This window comes from Onychomys torridus, chromosome 1 (assembly GCF_903995425.1).
Source record: "Onychomys torridus chromosome 1, mOncTor1.1, whole genome shotgun sequence".
NCBI classification, from domain to species: domain Eukaryota; kingdom Metazoa; phylum Chordata; class Mammalia; order Rodentia; family Cricetidae; genus Onychomys; species Onychomys torridus.
The window spans coordinates 4606968-4634242 of NC_050443.1; the positions used below are offsets into that span (position 1 = coordinate 4606968).

General features: G+C 44.3%; 1 protein-coding gene across 6 annotated transcripts; it reads left to right on the forward strand.

Moving 5' to 3' along the window:
• On the forward strand, positions 1 to 27155 carry Smim17 (small integral membrane protein 17). Of its 6 annotated transcripts, none has more exons than XM_036182417.1 (6): positions 1 to 70; positions 4641 to 4764; positions 5161 to 5234; positions 24189 to 24426; positions 25120 to 25196; positions 26793 to 27155. In XM_036182417.1, exons 4-6 carry the CDS (start codon positions 24285 to 24287, stop codon positions 26901 to 26903), a joined length of 330 nt encoding a protein of 109 aa, XP_036038310.1. In that variant the 5' UTR covers positions 1 to 70; positions 4641 to 4764; positions 5161 to 5234; positions 24189 to 24284; the 3' UTR covers positions 26904 to 27155. The 6 variants fall into 6 exon arrangements, with proteins under 6 accessions (XP_036038310.1, XP_036038333.1, XP_036038318.1 ...); XM_036182440.1 differs by having other exon boundaries at positions 24196 to 24426; XM_036182425.1 differs by lacking the exon at positions 1 to 70 and adding an exon at positions 97 to 178.
• Positions 27156 to 27275: the final 120 nt, after the last annotated feature.

Consider the following 27275-nt stretch of genomic DNA (forward strand, 5'->3'; position numbering starts at 1 on the left):
CGACCACCTCCGGTAGAAACCGGAAGTCAGTGACGCTTTAACCCTGTCAGATGCTCAGGTGGAATTCTTGGTGGGTTTGGGGTGGAAGTGAGATGTGTGCTGGGAAGGGTGCCGAGAGCGGTGTTCAGGTCGGCGCGAGGGTGGACTGGCATCCGTGGATCTGATAGGCGTGCTGTGTGTGAGTGTGGGAAGGTGGGGCTGATCGGGAGGAGACCCGGCAAGTGTGAAACAGGATGCGAGGTGGGCGGGCAATGTGTGCAACCTTGTCTCCCTGCTTGCCTTCTGGTCCCTGCGGCAAGTGGTGGACCCCTGTGAGTACTGGGTGAATGAAACACTTCTAAGTGGTCGAGGGGTACATCCTCACCATCAAGTACGTGCTCTCAGGCGGCAAACTCAAGAATCCAGAGACAGTGTCCCGGCAGCTGAAGTATAGAAATGCTTGACTTTTCTGGAGGAGACCGAGCTCAGGACTCTCTTAGAAGCAGACTCTACTGAGATAAGAATGAGAAATGGTTTGGGTGTGGCTAAAAAAAAAAAAAAAAGTGGAAGTTGAGATTTGAGGAAGATATTGTTTGAAGTGCCAAGTGCTAGAGGAGGGTGTCAGTGGTCTCTGGACCTGGTGAACTACAGTCTAAAGATTTGGAAGGCCACTTTGGTTTATAGTGTGGAGCTGAGGTCAGGAAGGGACCTTGACTTGCCCAGAGTCACTTAACCAGACTCTGCCGTCAAGGTCTTTGCGTTACCCAGAATTCAGCGGAATGAATACCAGCCATTGGAACGTTTCTTCTGAGTTCTCTACTGCTGTTCAAAGACATCAGCATTTAGTTTTTCACCCACAGATCCTGCTACTGTCACGGCTGGGTTGGAGGGAAGGTCACAGCTTTACTTAGAAATGCCAAGGGATTCCAACTTTTATTCTCTGCAAGCAAGAGTATGTTCACCTCCCCCAAACTTCTCTTGCTTCCTTGCTGTCTCTGTCTACCCTGGGAGGGGATAAGAATTGCTGTTCACAGCACTCTCAACCACCTAAAGCTTTTTATTCACTCCAGTACACTCAGTTGCTCAGGCTTCAGTTGCTTGCTTCCCTGGATACAGTTATAATAGCTAATGTTTACTGAGTGCTTGTTATGCGGCAGACACAGTCTGGGTCTCATGACATTCTAAGACCTTTCGGGAGTATTAAGACAACCTCACAAGACTGTAGGGAATACCCAGTCTCCTTTTTACAGTTGTGTTCCACTTGGTGTGGTCCCTGCCACATCGGAATTCAGTAAATGTTCATTTTTATTATAATCTTTTTAGAAGGCCATGGAATTTGTATTAAAGAAGTCAGAGTCAGGGGCCAAAGAAACGTATCAGCAATTAAGGGCACTTGCTGCTCATTCAGAAGACCCAGGTTCCATTCCCAGCATCCACACGGTGGCTCACAACCATTTGTAACTTCAGTTCCAGGAGATCCAATGCCTTCTTCAGACATCCTTGGGCTCCTGCATACATGTGGTGGGCATATACACACTAAGGTACACACACATACACATACAGTAAAATAATTTTTTTTAAAAAACAAGTTCAGAATTCAGCTACTTTCTCCCTTCGTAATCAAAGGAACAAGTCATGGCGAGTGATAAGGGACTTTATCAAAACTCATTTGTCATAAAGCAAATGGAGAATTGGGTCTCATGACAGTTCTCTGAAATCCACAAGGGCTGTGTGTTGTATTGAAGTTATAGCCTTTGGGGAATATGGCTTGTACAGGAATCCACCTCATCAAATCTCGACCAATTTCACAGGGAGGTATATTTTATGGTGTCTACTTGAATAAAAAGTACTGGGGTCAGGCATACTAGCTTGCTGACTATTTCTCATTATACTGGCTAGTTTGTGAAAAATCCTTCCTAGAGATTGATATGTGAAATCTCCCTCCTTTCTTTGAAAGCTTATGGAGATTAAAAGAGTATTAAAAGGACTAGATGGTTCAGAGCACTGGCTCCTCTTCCAGAGGACTGTTTCAATTCTTGGCAACCTCATGGCAGTGCACAAGCACTTGTAGCTCCAGTTTCAGGGGATCTTATGCCTTCTTCTGTCTCCACGGGCATCAGGCATGCCCATGGCACACATACATGCATGCAACCACTCATACACATGAAATAAAAATAAATCTTAAAAGCAAAAAGGTAATTCAGCCTTTCTGGTGCCATAGAGCTGGCATTTAGACTTACTGCAAATTAGGCCAAACATCTACTTTTCCACACTAAAAATTACTATTTTTGCAATGACTATAGTGACTACTATTTTTAGTAAACTAGAAATTAGAAGCAAAGAAGATATTAATTAATTAATTTCTGCTACTGAAGATAAGTTACTAAAAGTTTCCTTCATGGGCTAGAGAGATGGCTCAGTGGTTAAGAGCACTGGATGCTCTTCCAGAGGACCTAACTTCTATTATCAACTTCCATATGATGGCTTACAACAGTCTGTAACTCCAGTCCCAGGGAATCCAATGCCCTCTCCAGCCTCCATGGACCAGGCATCCATGTGGTATACAGACATGCAAGCAAAGTACCCATACATATAAGATTTGTTTTAATTAGAAAAAAGAATACTAAATATGCAACATACCCTATATATCTCTGCTAATGAACGGGTTTGGCTGGGGGAAACATTGAAAGATTGGTTGGTTGTGTTCAACCTGAAAATCCAGAATGGAAGGGAATTCTCAGCTATGTTTTAGGTTTTCACTGAATAACCTGGTCATTTGGTCTCAGTCTGTTGGTATGTTTATCTATTTCTCTGTCTGTCTCTGTCTCTCTGTCTGTGTTTGTCTATCTTTCCGTCTCTCTCTGGTTGTTGGTGTGTTTCTAAGTTGTATTTTTGCAACTTGATCTCCACAACTTACTTCTCATCCATCAGTTGTATGCTTTCAATGTGAAGTCCTTTTACAAATGAAGAACCAGGAGGAAGTGAAAGGGATAGATAGGAAGAAATCAAGTTGGTTAAAGCCGTGTCCCTGGTGAGTGAGTCCGTATTCCCTCTTCTCTTACTAAAATAAAGTTTTATGCTTAAGGATTTGGCAGTGTTTGTTTCCCTTTGAAAGTTACTTAAGACTAGAAGCTTGGGACTTGTTCCCTATTTCCTGTTTCTGATCAATGATGGAGCCATGGGGATGGACTCAATAATCCATTGCATTGCCCTCTCAGAGGTGTTTATTTTCACCTGAGAAAGGACTGGATCTAAACCTATTCTTTGTGTTCAGTCCTTTTATGGGCCTCAAAATGTAGAAGAACTTTGGGGGAACTTTTAGAACCAGTATGTGTCTGGGCCCTAAGAGAGTTGATAGTCTATTGGAAATATGAAAAGGCACAAAACACTTCCATAGGAAAGTGCTTCAGGAAGAGAGGACACTTACTGTGGAGTAGTGGGGAAGGATCACTGACTGACTGTATGATACAATGGCCGAATTAGAGAATAGTGTCCCTTCCTCTATATATGCGAAGGTCAAGACAGCCCATATAATCTGGCAAGAAGTCTGTATTAGTTACTTTCTGTTGCTATAATAAAATACCAAAAAGCAACTTATGGACGAAAGAGTTTATTTTGGCTTATGGCTCCAGAGGATTGGAGTCCACCCTGGTGGGAGAGGTGTGGAAGCAAGTGGAAAGAGCAGGGCACTGAGGTACCACATTTCAGCCACACATAGGGAGCACACAGAGTGAACTGGAAATGGGACAAGGCTACAGACTTTCAAATCCTGCCGCCTCCCTGAGTGATGTACCTCCTTCAGAAAGCTCTACTTCCTAAAGTGTCCATAACCTCCCCAAACGGCTCTGCCAGCTAAGGAATCAAGGGTTCAATACCTGAGCCTATGGGGGACATTTTTTTCCATCAAACCACCATTTTATTTCATCTTCTTGCCTCCTTGGTGAAGGATCTTTGTGAAGGATATCGTAGCCCAGTTGTACTCACTGCTGAGGGGGGAAAGTGTAGACTTGGGATTCCTGAGTTGTATCTGGAATGGAGTCTGTTTTCCATTTCAGAAAGTATGTACAGCATAACCAGGCAGCAGTCTAGTGAGTATCTTACTTAGGTCACTCAGACCTTGTGTGCAATTGCTTGCACACATTCTTTTTATTTATTTGTTTGTTCATTTATTTTGATCTTTCTTTCTTTCTTTCTTTCTTTCTTTCTTTCTTTCCGTCTTTCTGTCTGTGTGTCTGTCTCTCTCTTTCTTTCTTTTTTTGGTTTTTCAAGACAGGGTTTCTCTGTGTAGCTTTGTGCCTTTCCTGGATTTCACTCTGTAGACCAGGCTGGCCTCGAACTCACAGAGATCCTCCTGCCTCTGCCTCCCAGTGCTGGGATTAAAGGCATGCACCACCTCTGCCCGGCTTATTTTTGATTTTTCAAGACAGTTTCACTGTGTAACCCTGGCAGTCCTGGAACTCACTCTGTAGACCAGGCTGGCCTCAAACTCACAGAGATCTTCCTGCCTCTGCCTCCCGAGTACTGGGATTAGAGGTGTGTGCCACCACAGCCCAGCTACTTGCACACATTCTTTTATCCTGTAATGGGAACAATATAATCCATGTGTCCTAGAGCCACATGAGCCATGAACCTGAGCTAAGATTTTGTTTGTGTCATTTTAGGGCTTAGTGACTTTCACAAGTGTGGCCACAGACTCCCAAGATGAGTGAGGATGGCCGAATCTTGCCCAGTGGAGTTTGTACCGGAAGGTGATACTGGACAACTACAGGAACCTGGCTGCAGTGGGTAAGGGTAGCATTGGTGCTCACTATGACTTGGTATCTTCTCATGCCTTTATTGTTTTCTGACACTGTCCCTCTTCAAGACCATTTAGACCAGTGGTTCTCAACCTTCAGGTCATGTGACTTCACCGAGGGGTCGAATGAACCTTTCATAGGGGTTGCCTAAGACCATCGGAAATCTTCTTTACATTAAGATCATAGCAGTGCAAAATTACATTATGAAGTAGCCACAGAGATGATTTTATGGTTGGGGGTCCCCACAGCATGAGGAACTATATTCAAGGGTCAGAGCTTTAGGAAGGTTGAGAACTGGTGCTCTAGAACAACTGTAGCTCTTGCTTACAAACTTCACTGTCAGCTTTCACGTTTTATATACAGGTCTTTGCATTTTTTAAACCAGATGTGATCCTGTTACTGTATGAAGAGAGGGAGCCGTGGATCTAAAAGGAGAGGCATCCAGAGGTGCGCGCCCGGGTGAGTGCACAATTGTTAGAGTACACTCAAGAGTTTCTTCTCTTTCGTGTTTGTGGGAAGATTCCTCTCAGACTCTCTCCTGGATTGATGTTGGCTGTCAGAGTAGTTTCTTCTTCACTGGTAAAACCTAAAACGTTTACCTTTATATACTTCCTATACGTACCGAAGTCTGTCTCTTAACTTCTGTCCCGCTGATGCTTACATAGTTCTGGTCAGCTGGTTTGGAGCTGTGTAAGGAAGCTAGCTGAGCCTGAGGCAGAGAGCCAGTCAGGAGGCAGGATTCTCCCATAGTTTCTACTGCAGTTTCTGCTTGGGTTCTTGTCCTGATTTCCCTTGATGGCAGACTGTGACCTGGATGTGTAACTGAAATAAATCCTTTTCTCTCCTAAGTTGCTTTCGGTTGCAGTGTTTCATCACAACAATAGAAAAGCAGGGTAAGTAAGCATCTAATCCGAGCCAAAATAAGTTATAAATAGTCATTGGTGATCAAAGGCATAGTCAATGAATTGGAAAAGCACATCTAATGAAATTAAATATGCATGTCTTTAGGAAAACATATAAACTGAGGGCAAATAAGAGAAAATGTATAAAACCACAAACACAAAGGACTCGAAAGAATCCTATGAAGACCTGGGGTGTGGGTTTAACTATACAAAGACTTGATTTTGATCCCTCATGATTCACCCAATCCAGAAAAATAAAGTAGACTGATATGAATCTGTTTTCCTCAACTCTCTGCCAGGAATCTGAAAATCTACATGAATACATGGTGTTCTAGGAGAATACAGAGGTGTCGGTGAACATGACTGACAGTGTAAGAGATAGATAGACCAGAAATACATGGTGTTCTAGGAGAATACAGAGGTGTAGGTGAACATGATTGACGGTGTAAGAGATAGACCAGAAAGCAATACAGGAAGTTGTTTATGAACAGACACCCCACAAAGAGAATAAACCACAATGTAGTTTCACAAATCAATCCATAAAACCTTTAAGGAAAATATCCTCCACATTATTATTTACACTGAAATTTCGGGTAAGTAGTAAGAAAGAAAGCTGTGGTTGGAGATATGGCTTGGTGGTTAAGAGCACTGGCTGCTCTTGCAGAGGACCTGAGTTTGGTTCTCAGCAGCCATTTGGTGGCTCACAACCCTCCCTATCTCCAGTTCTGATGTACTCTTCTGGCCTCTTCAGGTATCAGGCACATATGTGGTACACATACTTACAGTCAGAGAAAACACTCATACACATAAAACTTTAAAAAAGTATTTTTGAGTAAAGTGAAAAGGGGAGTTTACAAAATGATATTGGTGAATATAGAATGTTATTGATAACAGGGGCTACTAAAACCACCAAAAATGTAAGTTGGAGATAAATTCTACCAACAAATATTGGTATGAAGAAAAGTCTGGATATAATATTGACCTTATGGCTAATGATGGCTTATTCCAGGTACACATGGATGTTTGTGGAATCTTATTTTATTTAAGAAATAGTAAAAATTGGACTGGGGAGATGGCTCAGAAGTTAAGAACACTGGCTGTTTTTCCAGAGGTCCTGAGTTCAATTCCCAGCAACCACATGGTGGCTCTCAAACACCTATAATGAGATCTGGTGTCCTCTTCTGGAGTGCAGGCATACATGCAGGCAGAACATTGTATACATAATAAATAAACCTTAAAAAGAAAGAAAGAAACAGGAAAACGACAGACCTCTTTTGGGCTTCAATAACCACTTGGTTTTAAGATTTCCTTCCTCGAATTTATTAAAGGAAATCTCTCAATATTTTTTAGACTTGCAGTACATGTGGATGACTGAAGAATTGTGTCCAAATAGTGATATTTATTTGTTTTGTTTTGTTTTTGTTTTTTTTTTTCAACACAGGGTTTCTCTATGTAACAGTCCTGGCTGTCTTGGAACTCACTTTGTAGACCAGGCTGGCCTCAAGCTCACAAAAATCTGCCTGCCTCAGCCTCCCAAGTGCTGGGACTAAGGCGTGCACTGCCACCACCTAGGACATATATGAAGAGAAATTAAACTAGGCAATAATTATGGAAATACTTACAAAGTATGCCCTGGAATGTTTCACATTAGGTGAAAATTGGAGATGTGTGGCGATTCCCCTGCAGGCTTTACAGCAGGCAGGAAAACATTATCCACAAAGAGACAGGAATGACCAATTTCACTGTAACTGGTGCTGGACCAGGACTTCTAGAGTCTGGCCCAGATTATTTTACTTTAGTCCTATTTAAGCACAGCACAGTTCTTGAAAAAAGTATCCAGGTAACAATTATCTCAGCCCCAACTGCACAACACTTTAAGGCATGTTTACATTGAGATTCTTTCACAAAATGGGTCCTGTTGACTAAGAGATAGTGCCCAAGATTTAGGGTCTAGGGTGTTTGACTGAGGTAAACATGACACCTGTGGTGTCAGGATTGGCCTGGCCCTAAGATAACATAGAAGTCACCTAGGCTGCTGTAAAGCACAAGGGACATCACTCATAAGAGTGGGTTTATGGTCTAAAAGCAGTGCTCAAGGTTTAGAGAAAAGGGTCTTGGATAAGTAAAAACCTTAATTCTGGTAGATAAGGGCAGGGCCTGTCTCATCAGAGCAAAGGATCACCAGGCTGTAAAAGAGCATCATTCCTAGCATCCTAGGAAGAGCAGCTTCACACCTCATTCCTTTGAAGAGGTAAGCTGTGTGTTTAACTTTCCTGGCTCTTCCAGTGCTTTTCTGCATGCACAAGGCTCTTTCTCCTCTACAGTGATGTAAAGACTTGAAATTGAGTCAGTCAGAAGACACATTTTAGGCATGAGACCTAAAATAGATACCTTTATTGTGAAAAGAGACCAAGTCTGGGACAAATTCCCATATGGATTCATTATTTTATTTAATACAGATTCCCCCCCCCCCATGGAAGAGAGAATATATACTTTTGGTACAGAAAGAAAATACATTCAGTTATAAAAAATCCAGATAATACCTTAGATAAAAACAGATAAAAGTGTAATGACTGTGCGAAAACATTTAACAAAACACCACCCTTACTCCTCAGCAGAGAATCCATACTGGGGAGAAACACATGAATGTATTGAACGTGGGAGAGCCTTCAGCCAGAGCACCCTCTTGCTCAGTGTCAGAGAATACACCCCGGAGAAAAACCCTTTGAATGTGCTGGCTGTGGGAAGGCAGGCAGTCAGAGTGCTCATCTTATTCAACAGCAGAGAGTCCGTACTGGGGGGACCTTATCAGTGTAAGCAGTGTAATAAAGCCTTCAGCCAGCTGGCACACCTTTCTCAACATCAGAGGCACGGAAACCCTAGGGACAGAAATGGAAAAACCTGCAGGCGGGGTGTGTATCTTGCTCATCATCAGGGTCCTCGTCTGGAAGAGTCATCCCCAGGTGTTTCTTTCTCACTCCCATGCCGCCAAGCCCTACCATATCTGTCTTCTGATGCCTTTTTCCCCAGTCCACAGTACAGCATTGTACTGCAAGACTCAACTATGTTTCTGTTTCTGTGACAGTGTGAGACTGTTGTCCATCTCGTGCCGCTAAGTGATTTTTGGCACTATGACCAGTTTTAACTTTTAAAAATAAAAACATATGATTATGTTTCTGTTCTGTTAAAATGCCTTCTTTGAAAAATAGACAAATTTTAAAGGCTTACTACACAATCCTGGGTGTATTGCTAGTGCTAAATGAATGTTAGCTACTGAAGTAGGAGTTTCCTTGGCTTGCTGTGGTGGTGCATGCCTTTAATCCATCATTCCAGATGCAGAGAGTCAGAAGCAGGCTGATCTCCGAGAGTTCAAGGACACCTTGGTCTAAATAGTGGGTTCCAGGGCTGCATAGTGAAACCCTTTATATGACGCTGTAATAAAAAGACAGTAGGCCAAAACTAGGAAACCTACAGTTTTGGAGCAAAAAGAAGCCTCTGTTCTCCCAGGTAGAGGTGACCTGTGAGGTGGGGAGGAGGTGGGCTGACCAAATGTCATTGGGACACTTCTGTCTCTAGAAAAACAGATTCCTGCTTTTACACTAGTGGAATCCTAAGAGATTAAAGATTTAAATGTCAAAGTACAAGGAAAATGAACAGTACTGAAACCATGGTTTGAGATGAATTACAGGTAACCCGGAAGATGACATTAGGTTCTTTGATCACAAAAAAAGAAAATTGATAGGCAAAGATGAATCTGAAGAAAACAAATGTAACAAAGGGGTGTAGTCCTCGATATTCCAAGTATTATTATTATTATTATTATTATTATTATTATTATTATTACTATTATTATTTTGGTTTTTTGAGACAGTGTTTCTCTGTGTAGTTTTGGTGCCTGTCCTGGAATTCGCTCTGTAGACCAGGCTGGCCTTGAACTCACAGAGATCCACCTGGCTCTGCCTCCCAAATGCTGGGATTAAAAGTGTGTGCCACCGCCGCCCTGGAGATATTCAACGTATTATTTCAGAGCTGGGGATGAGGATCACAAGTAGGAGTACTTGTCTAGGATGGGCAAGGCCCTGCACTTAGCCCTAGCGGCAATGTTGGCAACTGATGTGGGAACATACAGTATAAAATATAACCAATTAGTGGAAAACTTCCAGAATCGTTTCCTGGAAATGATAATTCATTTATAATCAAGGAAATGTGCATTAAAGTGATGATGTATATAGCCCCCAAAAGAATTAAATTTGAATTGTAGAGGTATGACGGTCTCTAATATTAGTGATGGATGGAAAACAAGAATTTCAAAAACGTTGGTTTTATATACTACTGTTATAATCCATTCTTAGAAAGTGTACCAAGAGAGGTGGGATAGTTTTTTTTTTTTTTTCTTTTCAACTTGATACAATCTTGAGTCACCTGGGAAGAGAGTCTCAGTAAGGTGCTGTCATAAACAGGCTAACCCAAGGTATGATTTCATTAATTGATGTGGAATACCTAGCCCACTGTGGGTAGCACCATTTTCTGCGCTTGGGTCCTAGACTGCTTAAGTTTGGAGAAAATGAGCTGGGTAGTAGGGATGTTTACGATCATTCCTGTTTGCTCTTGACTATCAATGTGATGTGTTTTAAATTCCTGTCACTTTGAAACTCTTGCTGTTATTCTGTGGTTCCTGGCGGTGTGACCCAGAGAATCTGTGGTCTAGAGTTAATATCCTGAGTAATAGTTGAATAAGCATCCCTTGCAATGTTATTACTTCGAGAATTACTGCAATTGTTAAAAGCTCGTGGAGGAAGACATACATCTTTATCCCTTCTACAGAAGACAGTGCTACCAAGGTCAGCTGTATGGGGGTATAGGGTACAGGAGGACTTATAAACTCCTCATGATCAGAGCTTTCATCGCCATGCAGAATATGTCATGAGAAGTCATGCACATTTGAAATTTGGTTGGAAAAGAAATGAGAGGGAGAAGATTCTGAGCCCAGAGGAGTAGCCCTGAGCAAGTTCTGTTTGGCCCTTCCATCCTTCTAATTCCTCCTGGAAATGAGAATATTGAAATATTGACACTTAACAGTTTGATGGGTTAGTCAGCAAAAGAAAATGCTTCAAGGGATGGTAAGGTGGTTCAGCAGATAAAGACACTTGCTGCCAATCCTGATGACTTGAGTTCAATCCCTGGGACCCCATAGTGGAAGAAGAGAACCGACCCTCTCAAGCTATCCTCTGACCTCCACAATATAAGTCAAAGACATTTAAAAGTGTTAATGCTGCACTACAAGTGGGTTCTGCTCTCTGAGGCATTGTAGGACAGGTTCCTTATATCTTTGCTGCTGGACCACTCCTCAGGGACATTCATGGTGACCAAATCCTTGTTCATTCAGGCATGTTTTCATTCACTCATCAGTTTTCAGTGTGTGGGTGGATTTCATTCCAGTGACTTGTCCTTAAAGAGCCTGCACAATTTAAAACCAACAGAATTCAAGACTAATTCTGACAGAAAATAGTGAGCATGTCTGTTCTTCATCAAAAGCAGTACAAAAGATAACAAAGGAGCCTCACAAAATAGTGTGGGTTACATTTTAAAGTATAGCTGCCTGAAGCATTTTTAAATTGCCAACTTTTATCATTAAAAACTACCCCTCAAAGCTCACGTTTTCAAATGTTCATAGTAATATGTAGTCATGATATACCTCCATAGATTAACCATTGCATCTCTCTCTTTTTTTTTAACATGTTGGTGTGTATGCATGTTTGATTGTGCATGGGTGCTTATATGTGTAAAGGTGCATGTGTGTGGAGGACCAAAGTTGATGTCAGATGTCTCCTTCAAGCACCTCCACCTTTGCATTTCAAGGCAGGACCTCTCGCTGAACCCAGAGCTCACCATTTTGCATAGTCTGGCTAGTCTGCTTGCTTTGGGGAAATCCCTCTCTCTGCTTCCCACAGCACTGGGAATTCAGGCAGGCTTCCATGCTCACTTGGCATTCACATGGGTGTGGGAAATCTGAACAACAGTCCTCACACTTGCATGGTGAGCTCTTTATGTATTGAGCCATTTCCTTAGCTCCCAGAAACCACACCTTTATTGTGACCCCCACCCCACAACGTAAAACAAAACAAAACAAAAGTCCCTAAGAACTCATGGGGGCAATTTCCACCCCATTACACTTAAGATAATCAACAGCCTCAACCTGGTTCAGGTCTTTCCCTCTGTTTCTTTTTCTGCATGCACTCTAAGGATGTTTTGGAAAAGCTATTAATAAATTATATGGAGGTTGTAGAAAGGCCCTACTGTCCTGAGAACTAAAGGTGCCTCTTTAAAGTGACTCTGCAATTTTTGTCTTAATTAGCTCTCCTCCCAGGCTCTCCGCAGTTCCCAATGAGCTGTGTTTCCAAGAGACAGCAAGTGTTTTTACTATACAGGTAGTTACTTAAGGTTTCTGTATGGGAGGATAAGGAAACCTCTCTGTTACACTGTATAAAATCAGCACCACAGTCAGGTCATGCAGTTGAGGTTAGGAGCGATTCTTGGCGCCATGAGTCAGCACCGCGGACAGCGCACAGCAGCCAACGTTTCAGTTCCTCGAGCGCTGCTTTGCGGTTCAGAACCACGGACAGCGCAATCCTCAACAGCCATCCGATCTCGCGCTAGCCGTGTGGTTCAGAACCACGGACAGCACCCCCGGAAACCAAAGAGGGCGCTTGGTTTCAGAACCGCGGACAGCTCCCCCAAAGGGGTTTTCGTTCTGACAAATGACTGTTTAACCATTACCGGGCAGCGGTTGCTGCAATGTTTGTGTGGGAGGCTGGCTCTTCTCTCCCATCTCCCAAACGTGTTAGAACCTGGGACAGTTCACCTGCAAACTGTTCAGCAGACAGCGTGGTTCTTTGGGTTAGCACTGACTGCAGGCTGGTCCAAAGGGACTTCCAGCATCAGAGGCCATTTTGCAGCATTTTAAAGCACTGTCCTGAACTTTCTCTCCCAACCTCCCAGTCGTAGAGTTTCTGGTTGGGGATATTTGTATCCTCGAAGGACATGCTGGACCATACCCACAGAAGTGCAGGTATCCAACACTTATGCCACAAATGAAACTCTGGGTTTTCCTTGCAAACAAAATCAAACCCCTGATATCACTCAATGCACTACCTGGCACTCAGTTTCTCAGGCTCACAGCCTCAATCTTCCTAGATTCATCCCTGTTTTTATACCTCAAAATCTATCTGCCTGTCAGCTTATCAGCTTCACCAGTAGCATGTATCCTGAATATATCTACATCTGTCATCTTCATGACCACAGTATTTCAGGCCACCATCACCTCCCACCTTGGTTACTACAGGATCCTCTCATAAATCGTTCTATCATGTTCCCTTCTGCTGCATTCCCCATACAAGAGATTTTGGGCACATTTTCACAATGTAAATTAGAGTAAGTCTCAACACTGCTCATTACTTTCCAATTCTTTCCAAGCAACCCACAATCAAATCCAGGGACCTTCCTGTGCTTGCAAGACCCTGAATGCCTTTCTGAATTTATATCTCACTTCTGTCCCTTGTCTAGCCACTCTGCCCACATTGGCCCCTTTATTGACCCCTTTGTATCTTTAATGACTCATGCTGCCATGGATTCTTGTTTAACTGGTTCCTTCCCATCTTTTAGGTCTTAGTTCAAAGTGTCACATTGTGAAATGTCTTCTTTAGGCCGTGGTAGCTCAGTAGAAGAACACTTGCCTAGCATGCCTGAGATGCCAGGTTTCATCTCCAGCAACCCCCAGTCCCTACCAGTAAGAGAAAGAGATGATAGATAGATAGATAGATAGACAGATAGATAGATAAATATCGATAGATGATAGATAGATAAATAGGTAGATGATAGATAGAAATAGATGAATAGATGATAGATAGATGGTAGATAGATAGATAGATAGATGATAGATAGGTAGAGATTGATAGATGATAGATAGAGATAGATAAATAGATAGATGATAGATAGAGATAGATAAATAGATAGATGATAGATAGATAGATGGTAGATAGATAGATGGTAGATAGATAGATAGATAGATAGATGGTAGATAGATAGATAGATAGATAGGTGGTAGATAGATGAATAGATAGATGGTAGATAGATAGATGGTAGATAGATAGTAGGTAGATAGATAGATGGTAGATAGATGGATAGATAGATAGATAGTAGGTAGGTAGATGGATAGATAGATAGTAGGTAGATAGATAGATAGATAGATGGTAGATAGATGATAGATGGTAGATAGATGGATAGATGGTAGATAGATGGATAGATGGTAGAGAGATGGATAGATAGTAGGTAGATAGATGGATAGATAGTAGGTAGATAGATGGATAGATGGTAGAGATAGATACATCCCCTTATAGTCACTCTCATACTGGCCCTTTTCACGGACTTTAGTATGAATTACATTTTACTGCTTCATGTGCTTGTTTGTGTACTTCCGTCATTAGCCCAGGAAGATGACTTAGTGGGTGGGTAAAGGTTATTGCTGAAAAGCCTGATGACCTGAGTTCAGTCTCTGGGACTCATTTGGTGGAAGGAGAGAACCAACTCTATCAAGTTGCCCTCTGACTTTCACAAGCATACCATTTCATTCACATGTGTACATGCACACAACTCAATAATAACATAAATGTAATATATATTTTAAAGAACTTACACTCCATTGGGCCACTGACACTTATCCTGATCCCCAAGAACAAGATCTACTACCTATCCATTGTTTAATAAATATTTGCTGAATGGATGGTTTAAGTGAGTGATTGAATGAAATCCTAGTTTTATATTGATCAGCCTTTTGTCAGTTAATCATGGAGCCCCAACAAGATGTCAAGAGGACTCATAACTTGGTCAAATCATGGCCCAGGATTTGATGATTGTGTTGTGGTTCCCAAGATAAACCCATCCTCCTGAATTGGTAATTCACTGGGAAGAATTGAGGAGTCATCATCATGAGGTCTCCATACACTCAGTGATGATTTATTACAGTGGAAAAATACAACATGCCCAGCAAAGGAAAGAACTCTTGGGAGTGAAATGTATTCACACTACCTCTTAATTTTCTGTGAAGCCATTCATGGTACAGTATGTAAAAGCAGGGCAATGAAGAGTAGAGACCAGTGCTAGGCATGGTGGTGCACACCTTTAATCCAAGCAGTTCAGAGGCAGAGGTAGACAAATCTCCGTGTTTGAGGCCAGCCTGATCTACATAGTGAGTTCCAGGCTAGCCAGGGCTAACTGGTGAGAGACTGTCTCAGGGTGGGGTGGAGTGAAAGAAGGGAAGAAAGAGAGAGAAAGAGACCCCAGTGATGGAATCTATCATATCAAGTAGTGGCATACTGCTATGGTTAATCTATTTTCCCTTTATGTCCATTCAGACCATGGCTCATGAAACTGCCCTTCTGCATGTCAGAATGCTCTTCAATTTCCCTGTAAAGACATTTTGGATGGGACTAGTGGGGGATGCCTGTCATGGAAGCTACTGGGGGAGCTGAGGCAGGAAGATCACAGGTTCAAGCCCTGCTTAGGTTACAGAGTTAGTAAAAAGGCAGTCTGGGCAACTTAGTGAAACCATGTGTCAGCAAGTTAGAAAGAGGGCTGAGAATACTCACTCAGGAGGAAGAGTGCTTGCCTACTATGTTATAATGCATGAAACCCTAGATTTGGTTCCCAGTACTGCAAACAAACAAACAAAGAAACCAACAAACTCACTTCTTGTCTTAGAGTTTCTATTCCTATGAAGAGACAACATGACCTCAGCAACTCTTATAAAGTAGGCATTTAATTGGGGCCAGCTTACAGGTGCAGAGGTGTAGTCCATTATAGTCATGGCAGGAAGCATGGCGGCGCACAGGCAGACTTGGTGCTGGAGAAGGAGCCAAGAGTTCTACATCTAGATTGGCAGGCAGCAGGGAAAGAGGGAGAGAGAGAGAGAGAGAGAGAGAGAGAGAGAGAGAGAGAGGAGAAGAAGAGAGGAGAGGAGAGGAGAGGAGAGGAGAGGAGAGGAGAGGAGAGGAGAGAAAGACTGGGCCTGGCTTGAGCATTTGAAACCTTAAGGTCCACCCCCACCCAGTGGCACACTTCCTCCCACAAGGCCATACCTCCCAATACCACTCCCTAGGCATTCACATATATGAGCCTATAGGAGCCAATCTTATTCAAACCACCACATTTCTGAAAAAGTCTTAGGAAAACAAATTAATTTAAAATAAAAATGCTAAGTAAGTGAGAAATGGTGGTCCATGCCTGCAATCCCAGCTCTTGGGAGGTGAGGCAGGAAGGTAGTTCAAGGTCACCTTCAGTTTATAGCAAGTTTGAGGCCAACTTGGCCTATATGAGGCCTTGTCTCAAGAAAAACCAAAATGGAAAATAAGTGGAATAAATAGCATTATGATGTTATACTGTAAGCAGCCAGGAAGGTGGTATCTATCACTCATGGAGAATCATGACCAAAGGTGAGGAAGGAAGTGTGAAAGCCTGAAGTCTGAGTAAAGTCAAAACACTCTCTTTGCTGTTCTTATGTCCTTCTTTCTCCCTGCCCCTCTTTTTGAGACACAGTTTCTCTGTGTAACAGTCCTGTTTGTCCTGGAACTCACTTTGTAGACCAGGGTGGGCTCGAACTCAGAGATCCGCCTGCCTCTGCCTCCCGAGTGCTGGGATTAAGGGCATGCGCTACCACTGCACAGCATATTTTATTTATTTATTTTGGTGTTTTTCTGCATTCATGACTGTGTGAGGGTGCCAGATTCCCTGGGGCTGAAGCAACAGGCAGTTGTGAACTGCCTTGTGGTTGCTGGGAACTGAACTCAGGTCCTCTGGAAGAGCAGCTGGTGCTCTTAACTGCTGAGCCGTCTCTCCAGCCCTCTTCTCTGAAAGAGACAACCTCCCAAGGAATTTGCTCAGTGACATTATTTCATCCAGGCCCTTCTTCTAAGAGCTCTCAAGATCAAAACTGGAGTTCTTCCTTCTGCTAAGAACCCGTATTCAGTAGTGAAAATGGGGACTGGGGAGATGACTTGGTGGGCAAAATGCACTCATATAAAAACCATGTGTGTTAGCGTCTGCCTGAAACTCCCAGTGTTGGCAGGGATGGGTGAGGGAGACTGGTGGATTCCACTAACTCTCCACCAGCACAGGTGTGAATAAAGGCACCTCCCTAAACACCTATACATATATACATACACCACACACACAAGAAACAAAACAATGATAATTTGATGGAAACTTGTTTGCTTATTTATTTAATTGGAGAGGAGTGTGTCTGTGTATCTGTGTGCATGTGTGTGTGTGTGTACATGTGCCATGGTGCATGTATGAAGGTCAGAGGATCTTCCTTTCACCATGTGTGTCCTGGGGATTGAACTCAGGTCTTAGCAGCAATCATCTCTTCCCATTGGCCATCTTGCTGGTCCCTGGTGGGAATGAGTACTAACTCATTTAACCCTCAGAATAACTCTCCAAGGCAGGAACTATTCCTGCCCCCCCTCCCCTTTTTCAGGCAAAGAAACTGAGGTCCAGCTAATCAGCATCCTTAAGTTTTTCACTAGTACATGTTTGGATCTGTGTTTCAGGACCCGACTTGTAAGCTCTCACGACGTCATGAAGGATGAGCATCGCCCCTCATCTGTCCTTTTCCTAACATCTTGATACTACAGGAGATGGTGGGAGCTGAATAGAATGTTTTATTTTGCAATTCATTTCTCCTCAGATTATATTCTGAGCTGTCCGTGGAATGGCTGGGGACTCATCTCCTTGTGTTTCTCCATAATGACAGAACAATGCAATATAAATAATATTGGTAAATTGTCATGCAGTTGGAAAAATATTAATTTTGATTTTTGACAGTTTCATACATGTGTATAATATATTCTATTATTCTCTCCTCTTGCTTTCTCTTTCTCCCTCCTCTGCCTATCAAGCTGTACCCCATGCCCAACAGTTCCCAGGTTCATGACTTTCGGTTTTGTTTTGTGATACGTTATCGCAACAATGGCACTAGCCACTGGAGCCTGGGAGGGGGTCGTCAGGGGGCACACAACAGAAGGCAATGACTTCTCTAATCTCCGGATCAAACGGGGTCGCGACCCACAGGTTGAGAAACCACCGATTTAGCTCCTATTAATTTGTGGGCGTGTCTGCGGGGATTCTCTTGATTGTTAACTGACTCAGGAGGGCCCGGTTCACTGTGGGTAGCGTCATCTCCTGATCAGATCCTGTGCTGTATAGGAAAGCTAGCATGCTGGATAGTGATATAACTTTATTGCTCCTTAACTCGGCACGGAGAGCCACCCCACTTTAGCTAGACTCCTCAGGGGCTATACTATATCCGTTCTTCTGCAACTACACCACAGGCCAGCGGTCTCTGTCACCCCTCCAGTCTGTCTCCAGTTCTTTCCAAACGCAGGCTCCTGGAGGAGGAGGCGGAAGAAAGAAGGCCGCCTCCTTCTCTTCCCCTCCACCCCCACCTCCCACCTCCCACCCACAGCCTCCGCGGCTGCGCAGCCGCTGTCCTTGCAGCTCCAGCTCTGCAGTGCCTGGCAGGGTCTGGTTCGGGAGGGTGAGTCTTAAAAGGGACCCCGGCATTTGGGAAGGGGCCGGGAGATTGGGTTGGGGGCGTGGGCAGTGATGGGGAGGCGCATTCTTGTGTGACTGTGTGCATGAGTGTCCATGCGTGGATCTGGGGTGGGCGGGTTCGCAGCACAGCTGCTCTTAGGTCTGGGGTCTGGGAAGAGAGGGTCCCCAAAACCACGTGGGAGGAGACGGCTGGAAAGGAGAGGGCGTCTAACCAGGTTGGGTCCGTTTATCTGCTAAACCTGATCCGTTTACCCGGTGCCTGTACATCGCACAGGAATTTCAGCCACCAGGGAGAAGGGACCCTGCAGGGAGATTGCACTCAGGCGTCTGTGTTCGCTCGTAGGTGTGTGCACGTGTACATCGTCTCCCGGAGGGGAGGAGGGTCCCCAGTCTCTGTAGTTGGGCTTGCTGCCCCTGGGAATCTGGCCGCGTGTGTACCTGTGCGTGTGAGCGTTGTGTCTGTCCTGGGCTCGGTGTGGTGTCTAGGAGCATAGGTTGTGAAGTCCCACAGGTGCGGGGTGTAAGGGGCAGCCCCAACTCCCCTGAGCTCTGAGGCTGTGATGGAGACCCTTGCCCATCTGTGCAATGGAGCCGTAACTGTTAACTACTCAGCAGGGCCTGAAAATCAGAACGTCATCCCAGGAAACAGCGCCTCTGTTACTGTTGTTGTTGTTGTTATTATTATTATTACTATTACTATTGCTATTATTATTTTTACCATTATTACCATTATTATTACTACTATTATGACGATTTCCCTTGCTCTTACTGCCTCTCATCCTTTCGTCTCAGCGGGTGATAACGTTTTCCAATTCATCAAGACCCCAGGAACTGTGAGATGTAAATCCCCTGGGTCCTGTCTCTTCTTCTCCCCTTCCATCCCTGCCCCCAGGTTTCTCCCTGTGTCACTGACTCCTGCCTGCCTCTTCTTCCTCCCTCCCTCCCTCCCTCCCTCCCTCCCTCCCTCCCTTCCTCCTCCCTCCCTCCCTCCCTTCCTCCTCCCTCCCTTCCTTCCTTCCTTCCTTTTCTTTTAATCACGTTTATTTGTGTGGGAGCATTCAGAGGACAAATTGTGGGAATTGGTTCTCCTGGGAATTAAACTCCTGTGGTCAGGCCTTGGCAACAAGTACCTCTAACCCACTGAGCCATATTATCACCCTCTCCTGTGTTTTCTTCGCTAGCTCCCTGCTTCTCGGCCTAACCCCATGATTAATCATGCTTCATATTGAAAGTAAAGCAATAAACAAAATCTAATTCTTAGGATACTCTAACACTCTTCCCCATCAATGTTCATGTAGCAGTGCTGCGTACACACACACACACACACACACACACACACACACACGGCACATTTTTGTATCTCAGGCTGGTCTCAAAATTCACTGTTCACCCTGACCTGATCCCCATGCCTCTCTCTACCTCTAGGTGCTGGGGTTAAAAAGGAGCATCCTGGTAGCTGGTTTATGCAGGGCTGGAGACTGAGTGCTAAGCAAATTGTCTACCGCCCAGCTACATTCCCTAGCTCTGTTGTTCATCCATGCTGGAAGTCTTGTCTTTTCAGAACCCCCCTATAACATACACCCCAACCCTTACTGATGTTGTAAACTGGCAGTTCAAGGGTCTACCCTAGGTCAGATATTGCTATTTTGGCTCATGGGGTGTTTCTTTTTTAAGCATTTGAAATCATGGGCATTTTAAATTGTAGAGCCTGTCTCAAAAAGAAATAAATAAAAACCAGAAGAAAGGAGACCAAGAGAGGGATAATATTAGGTGACGATGAAGGGGGAATGTAGGAAAAAGGACATGAGTTAGGAAGATGGTATAAAACTACCTTTTTTTCCCTTTCTAGTTTTAACTTTTTTCATAGGTTTTTAAAAATGTTTTTATTTTATCCATGATGGATAAGTGAATTCAACTTTCCAGGTATTGAAGTACTGAGAGGCATAACATAAGTAACTATCCAACTAGCTAACTAAGGTAAGTGTTACTAAGTAAGTGCAAAGCCCTCACTTAAATGAAGCGAGCTGCTTCGGGCAACCACTTTCTGTACAAAACGTCACTCGCTGTATAGAGTTGGGGGCTGGGCATGTGTTTGAGTGGAGTCCTTAAACCAGCTGTATGATGTTTTTCTTTGTGAGTTAATTAGAATATGTATGCTGATTTTATTTAAATATTTTAAAAGTGCAAAAGATGTCATCTGAAAAAAAAAAAACTTTTTCAGTCTCCTAAGAAATCGACGGTGACAGCCATGTGTCCCAGGTCTTTGCCGGGCTGAAGGGGCAAGGCAGCTCCTCCCGAAAAGACACTTGATGGATCGTTTGCTGCGACGCTCCTCGATGCTCAAGCTCCCTATTGTTTCTTCCAGGCTGCGCTGTGGCTGTTTGTTTCTATTTTCTTTGTGATGCAGAAGCACTGTTTGGGATTTGCATTCTGTTTTTCAGCTGCAGAAGTGAGAGCCTTCGAGAGGCTCCTGCTTGATTTATTTTATTCTTGTGCTGTGCTTTCCGACGAGCTCTGGAGGTGTTTGCTGTGTGATTCCTGGCGCCAGCATTTCCACCCGCCGCACAATCGTGTCTGCTGCTCCCCCCCCCCCCCCAGGATTTCAGCAGCCATACCGAGGGGGACATCCAGTTCATCCATGGGCTCTCAGGACTCCGCAGGAGCCTGGCCCAAATTCTGTTGGGAACTATTTGGGAAATTTCATATCCAGTTAAACACCCATGGGTGGCAAGTATTTGTGGAGATGTGAGGTTTAAATTAAAGTTAGCCTTGAAGGAAGGGCGGCACTCCAAGCCGACTGACGCCAGGAGAAGGCACGTACCCCTTCAACTCCGTTCAGCAGGTGTTCTGTCCCTGCAGAAATTTCAAAATGCCTCTGTGAGGTGGCTGCTGTGGTCACCAGCGTCTTTCAGGGACGAGCAAGCTCAGAGAGGTTGTGTGTCCCAGGGCACGGCAGAGAGTGCCGCGGACACATTTCAAGAGCACGCAGTTAGCTCCATGTTTGCTTTACATGCTACTGATAATGCTTGAAAAGTGTCTGCACCCGGAGAAGCCTCTCCGCCGACGACGCGGCAATCCCGACAGCAATCCCGAATTAGAAAAACCCCGTTTAACGAGCAAAGCATTCCCGGGTGATTCTCCAGCAACCCCCAGAGAGGAGACAGGGACGAGAGACCGAAAATCCATTGTCTCTTTTCTGGAGTGTAGTTTAAATACCCCGTGGGAGTGGTCTTGCGCATCCCTAGGGGAGGAGCTGTGTTTGGTGGGACTTCCTGCTCAGAGAGGTGGGGTTTCCATCAGAACAATGCTCAGCAGCCTGAAAATTACAGCCATTCTCACCCCATGGGGCTGGCAGTTTTTAAAACTGTGGGTGCTTGGGATTCTAACTGCAGCCTTCATATATTTAATTATAAATATTTAACATATATATTTGTGTGTATACATATGCATATACATGTGTAGGTACATACAGTTTACGTGCATGTTAAGTACATATTTCAAGTTAATCCACACCTATCTCCATTGTATAAATGAAGGGTCGTTTATTTACTCCTCTTCTTATTGGTAGATATCTAAATTGTAACGCTTTGCTTGATCTTTCTGAGACAACTGGTTGTCTAAGCTGACCTCAAGTCTGAGACCCTATCTTGGCCTGCAGAATGCTGACCTTGCAGGTGCTCTTGACCACACCCAGTGGTTGTCAATATTTGTTTTTGAGTCAGGGTCTCATGTAGCCCAGGCTGTTGTATCAAACTCACCACCACGTAGACAAACTTCTCTTCCTCCTACATCCACTTTTCGAGTGCTGGGATTGGATGTCTGTGTCACCACAGTTTGTGCCCAGTTTGTGCAGTACCGATCCCATCACTTTGTGAGTGCTAGGCAAGTACTCTACCTACTGGGCTACACACTCAGCCTCAGCTGTAATACTTTTAACATATCTGCATTGTTTAAAAATTTACGTGTGTGTGTGTGTGTGTGTGTGTGCGCGCCGTGCATGCAAGTCCTCTCAGAGGTCAGGAGAGGATGTCAGGTCCCCTGGAACTGGTGTTATAGAATATTGTGAGCTGTCTGGTGTGTGTGCTGGGAACTGAACCTGGGTCTCTGCAAGACCAGTGCTTGTGACTGCTGAGCCATCTCTCCAATTCCAGTTACACATAAATGTACACATAGTAGCTCCAACTATATACAAAGAGCTTTGTGTTGTTCTTCTGTATCTCTGTGTGGTGTATGCAAGCGTGTGCTAGCAGAAGCCCATGTCGGCACACACAGAGGCCAAAGGATGTTTTCCTCAATTCTTCTTTGCCTTATTTACTTTTGAGGCAGGGTCTTTTGCCGAGCCTGGTGGATGCTCACTGTTTTGGCTACACTGGCTGGCCAGCAAGCCCCAGGAATTTTGTCTCTGTCCCTCTTCCAGTGAAGGGGTTACAGATGTGTGCTGCCTGGGATTTTTTTTTCTTTTTCTTCTTTTTATTAATGTGAGTGCTTGGGATTTGGCCTCAAGTCCTTAGGCTTCTGCAGCGTGATCTACCCACTGAGCTATGTACCAGGCCCCTGAACAGCTTTGTGTTTTGAATATAGACAGAGGAGTGGCGGCTTCCACACACATGTGGATACAGGATAGTTTCCCTCCATCATGCGTAGGTGCCGAGGATGGGAACATCACTTGTGGGGGTATGCATATGTTTAGCCTTAGCAGATGGTGCAGTGGGGTTTTACTAAGTGGTTGTTGGCTAACAGCACTCCCACCAGCACCTGTGAGCCAGCTTGCTTTTAAACTCGACCTCTGAGAATTCCCCAGGGAGATTTGATTTCAGAGTGGGAGAGGGAGTGCCAGTGTCTCTGTTCATTTTTAGGGTCTTACAGTTATTGAGGATTACTATGAAAATGAGCACAGAGAAAGTAAGCAAATACCGGACCATGTTCTGACTAGAGCTGTCCCATCGGCCCCTGAAGCTGCTCCCCACTTCCTAACCAAGGGGCACCCCAATAAGACAGAGGCCAAGGACACCGCTGCTGAGCATGGCATCTCCCGCCTGTAACCTCAGTGTCCAGGAGGCAGCAGCAAGAGGGTCAGGAGTTTGAGGCCAGCCTGGGATATGTCGTGAATTCAAGACTACCCTGAGCTAATTGGCGGTGTCTAAAAACCAAACATGGGCTGGTGAGACGGCTTGGGGAGTAAACGTACATGCCACACAAGCTGGCGACTTGAGTTCCATTCCTGGATCCCATGGTGAAAGGAAAGAAGACACACACACACACACACACACACACACACACACACACACACAAATAAAATAAAAATTTAAAAACCAGCCAACAAAGCAAACAACAGATACATTGGCACCAAGCTGAGGTATTCTCTTTGATTTGTGTTGAGAGCAAGTGTTTCGTTTTTTAGTTTTTCCTTCCAGGAATTCCTGGATGGTCTAAAATCTTTGCCAGTACCCCTTTGGATGTTAGACTAAGTACAATAAATATTTTTGTTCCACAGCATCTCTGGTGGTTAATCTTGTCAGCTAAATTACCATCTATGATGGCAATTTAGAATCACCATGGAAACCCCGTGGGCATGTCTAAAAGGATGTTTCCAAATAGACTTAACTAATTAGGAAAAACCTACCCTGAATATAGGCACCTGCAGTCCATGGAGTGGGGTAGGGGACTGAATAAAAAGGGGAAAGGGAGCTGAACACTGGCCTCCATCATTCTCTGCTTCCTGACTGGTCGTGCAATATCACCAGCTGCCTCATTCTCCTGCAGTGGTGCCCCCTCCCATGGTCGGTCATGAGCCAAAGTAAACCCTTCATTTTTAGCCGCTGAACCATCGCTCCAGTACCCGGCTATCGTTCTAACAATCGGCACCGTGCCTAGCACCATCCATAGATGACAATGAGTCTGTCAGTCCTTAGGTTTTGAATCCTGTGCCTGAGGAACAGCCCTGGACACTGAAACGGAGAAGTCGAAGGCTGCCTCGGAAGCCCCGCCTCCTCCTGAGGAGATGCAGAACCTCAGGACTGAGCAGGCACAGGGTCTTCTACCTCGCGACAACAAGGTCTGGGAGAAGCCATGCCAGCCCACCTTCCCCAAGGACTGGGAGGCTGTGGATGTCGGGGCCTCGAGCTGCGACAGCGATGAGAAAGGTGAGGGGTCCTGTGGGAGGTGGGCAAGGGAGATGCCCTGGACAGAAAGTAGGGAGAAGCTGAATACCCGTTCTGTCACTCACTGAGGCAACAGACGCAACTTGTGGAATGTTGAACTGGACAGCTTTTGCTGCATAATAAGTCACCCCATCATTTAGTTGCTTAATGCAACAAGCATGTATGGGTTCATAATTCTGTAAGAAAGCCATTTGATGTACCCTTGGGGGACATTTCTCTTGCTACCTGTTTCTGCCTGTGAGGTCATAGGGAGCCGGCCGACTCACACACTGGATGGATTGACAAACTCGACTGTGTTGAGCCTTGTGTCTCCAAGAGGTTTATTCTCATGAGTCCTTGGAGGGTGGTGAAGAACAGGGAATGCTGGGATGTCTAAGCACTTAAAGTTTTAAAAAGTGTGTGTGTGTGTGTGTGTGTGTGTGTGTGTGTGTGTGTGTGCACATGCACATCTGTGTGTTTATGTATGTTTGTATATGTGTGTTTATACATATACATATATGTGTGTTTGTATGTATATATGTATGTTTGTATGTATGTATGTATCTGTGTGGTTTATTTGTGCTAGGTCATTAGTAGACAAGGGCTGGGATGCCATGGAGAAAGCAAGAGGAGCCTCGTTGAAGTGTCCTGTTTGCTCACTTGCCCCTCTTCTCTCCTGTTTCTTTGCCTTGACAGATGTGTCTTCTCAAGACACTGGGCTGTCTCAGGAATGGAGTTCAGTAGAGGAAGATGATGAGTCAGAGGACTCCCAGGTATGTGGAGGAATTATTTCCTTTAGCACAAATGTTACTCTGAAGATCTCAGTGACTTGTCACAGTTCCTTCCTCAGCCTGGGATGACTTCACTACACACAAGTTCCAAGTGCTCTCTCATGGGAGATATGGCACATTCCAGTGGAGGGTCCCCATGTGACATATGCATATCTCTATGCATACAAACATCCATAGCTCTGCACTTATAGTCAGTAATATACACCCACCCTCCACCTATCCACCCACCCTCCACCTATCCATCCATCCACCTATCCCCACCAATTAATTCACGCCACTTATCTATTAATCCACCTATTCATCAATCCATTCATTCACCCCATCCATCCATCCATCCATCCATCCATCTACCCATTCATCTATCCATCCACCCACCATCTAACCTGGGAAGAAAAAAGTGAGTAGGAGTATTAAGATAACCAACAGGCATCTGAGGTTGGAGAGATGGCTCAGTGGTTAACACTGCTTTCTACTCTTCCAGAGGACCAAAGTTCTGTTCCCAGCACCCATGCCAAACAGCTCAGTTTGTAAGTCCAGTTCTAGGGGACTCAATGCTCTCTTCTGGTCTCCGTGGGTACTGAATTTGTGTGCACCTAACCCATGACCGCCACAGACACACGTGCATGTAATTTAATATAAGTCTTGGGTTGGAGAGGTGGCTTGACAGTCAAGAGCACTGGCTGGTTTTCTAGAGGACTTAGGTTCAATTCCCAGCATGGCAGCTCACAATCACGGCAGCTCACAACCATCCATAACCCCAGTTCTGGGGCATTAGACTCTTTCTTCTGGCCTCCACAGGCATCAGGTATACACATGGGACACATGAGACACATGGGACACAGACGTACATGGAGGCAATCCACCTCCATATACAATAAAAAATTTAAAGTAAAAGCTTAAAAGACTAAAATAAATATTAAGAAAAGAAACATTTGTCTGTAGCCACATGCCCTACACATGTGAACATGCATGCACACAAAAAACCAACATGTGCAAAAAAGTTCAAGGTGGTTATTATATTTAGAAATGAATATGCTTACATAGTGAGATAGACAGTTGGAAATTCAAAAGAGGGGTTAGGTCAAGAACCAGACACCTGTGGCACAAAGCTAAGGCTTTCTATACAAGTGATATTTTGAAAATTTCATCCTTTATTCTGAATTTGTTTTGAAACACAGGTGTGTTGCTTGCTTCCATATATATTTTTTAAGATTTATTTATTATGTATACAGTGTTCTGCTTGCATGTATGCCTGCAAGTCAGAAGAGGGTACCAGATCTCATTGCAGATGGTTGTGGGCCACCATGTGGTTGCTGGGAATTGAAATCGGCACCTCTGGAAGAGCAGCCAGTGCTCTTAACCACTGAGCCATCTCTCCAGCCCTTGCTTCCGTATATTTATCTAGTATCTGGTTGTTCTGTCATGCAGTTTTAAACTCAAACAACTTCCCTGCTGGTAGAATCCAAATGCTACAATCTTATTTTCCTGCTGCCAACCTCCTTTTTGTCCAGTGCTGATATTTTCTTTCTTTCTTTCTTTCTTTCTTTCTTTCTTTCTTTCTCTCTTTTCTTCTTTCAGGGCTTTATGGAGTGGTCCAAAGCTCCACAGCAAACAACCATTGTGTTGGTAGTATGTGTGCTGTTCTTATTCTTGGTTTTAACTGGGATGCCCATGATGCTCCACATTTAACGATCACAGTAGCTGCTGTATGGAAACGTAAGCCCTGTGTCACCTTAAGGAACTGTCCTAGCTCGAAACCAGGAATGGGTATGGAACATTATGAAACGTCTTTCAAACATCCATTAAGATGAGTTTAGTATGATCTTTAATTTATTTATTTTAAAGATTTATTTTTAATTATGTATGTGCTTTGTGAGTGCTTTGTGAGTGCAGTTCCTGCAGAGGCCAGCAGAGGGAGTCTGAGCCCCTGCAGCTGGAGTTGCAGGCAGTCGTAAGCTGCCTGATATGGGTGCTGGGAGCAGAACTCTGGTTTTCTGCAAGAGCAGTAAGCACCCTGAACTGCTGAGCTGTCACTCCAGCTTCATGAGATTTTTCTTTTTT

What these genes read in the sequence shown, in the direction of transcription:
- Smim17 (XM_036182417.1), top strand. Translation starts at nt 24,285, where the DNA reads ATGCAGAACCTCAGGACTGAGCAGGCACAGGGTCTTCTACCTCGCGAC. An exon ending in CTGCGACAGCGATGAGAAAG is followed by an intron (nt 24,427 to 25,119) that starts GTGAGGGGTCCT and finishes TTGCCTTGACAG; the next exon opens with ATGTGTCTTCTCAAGACACT. An exon ending in ATGAGTCAGAGGACTCCCAG is followed by an intron (nt 25,197 to 26,792) that starts GTATGTGGAGGA and finishes TTCTTCTTTCAG; the next exon opens with GGCTTTATGGAGTGGTCCAA.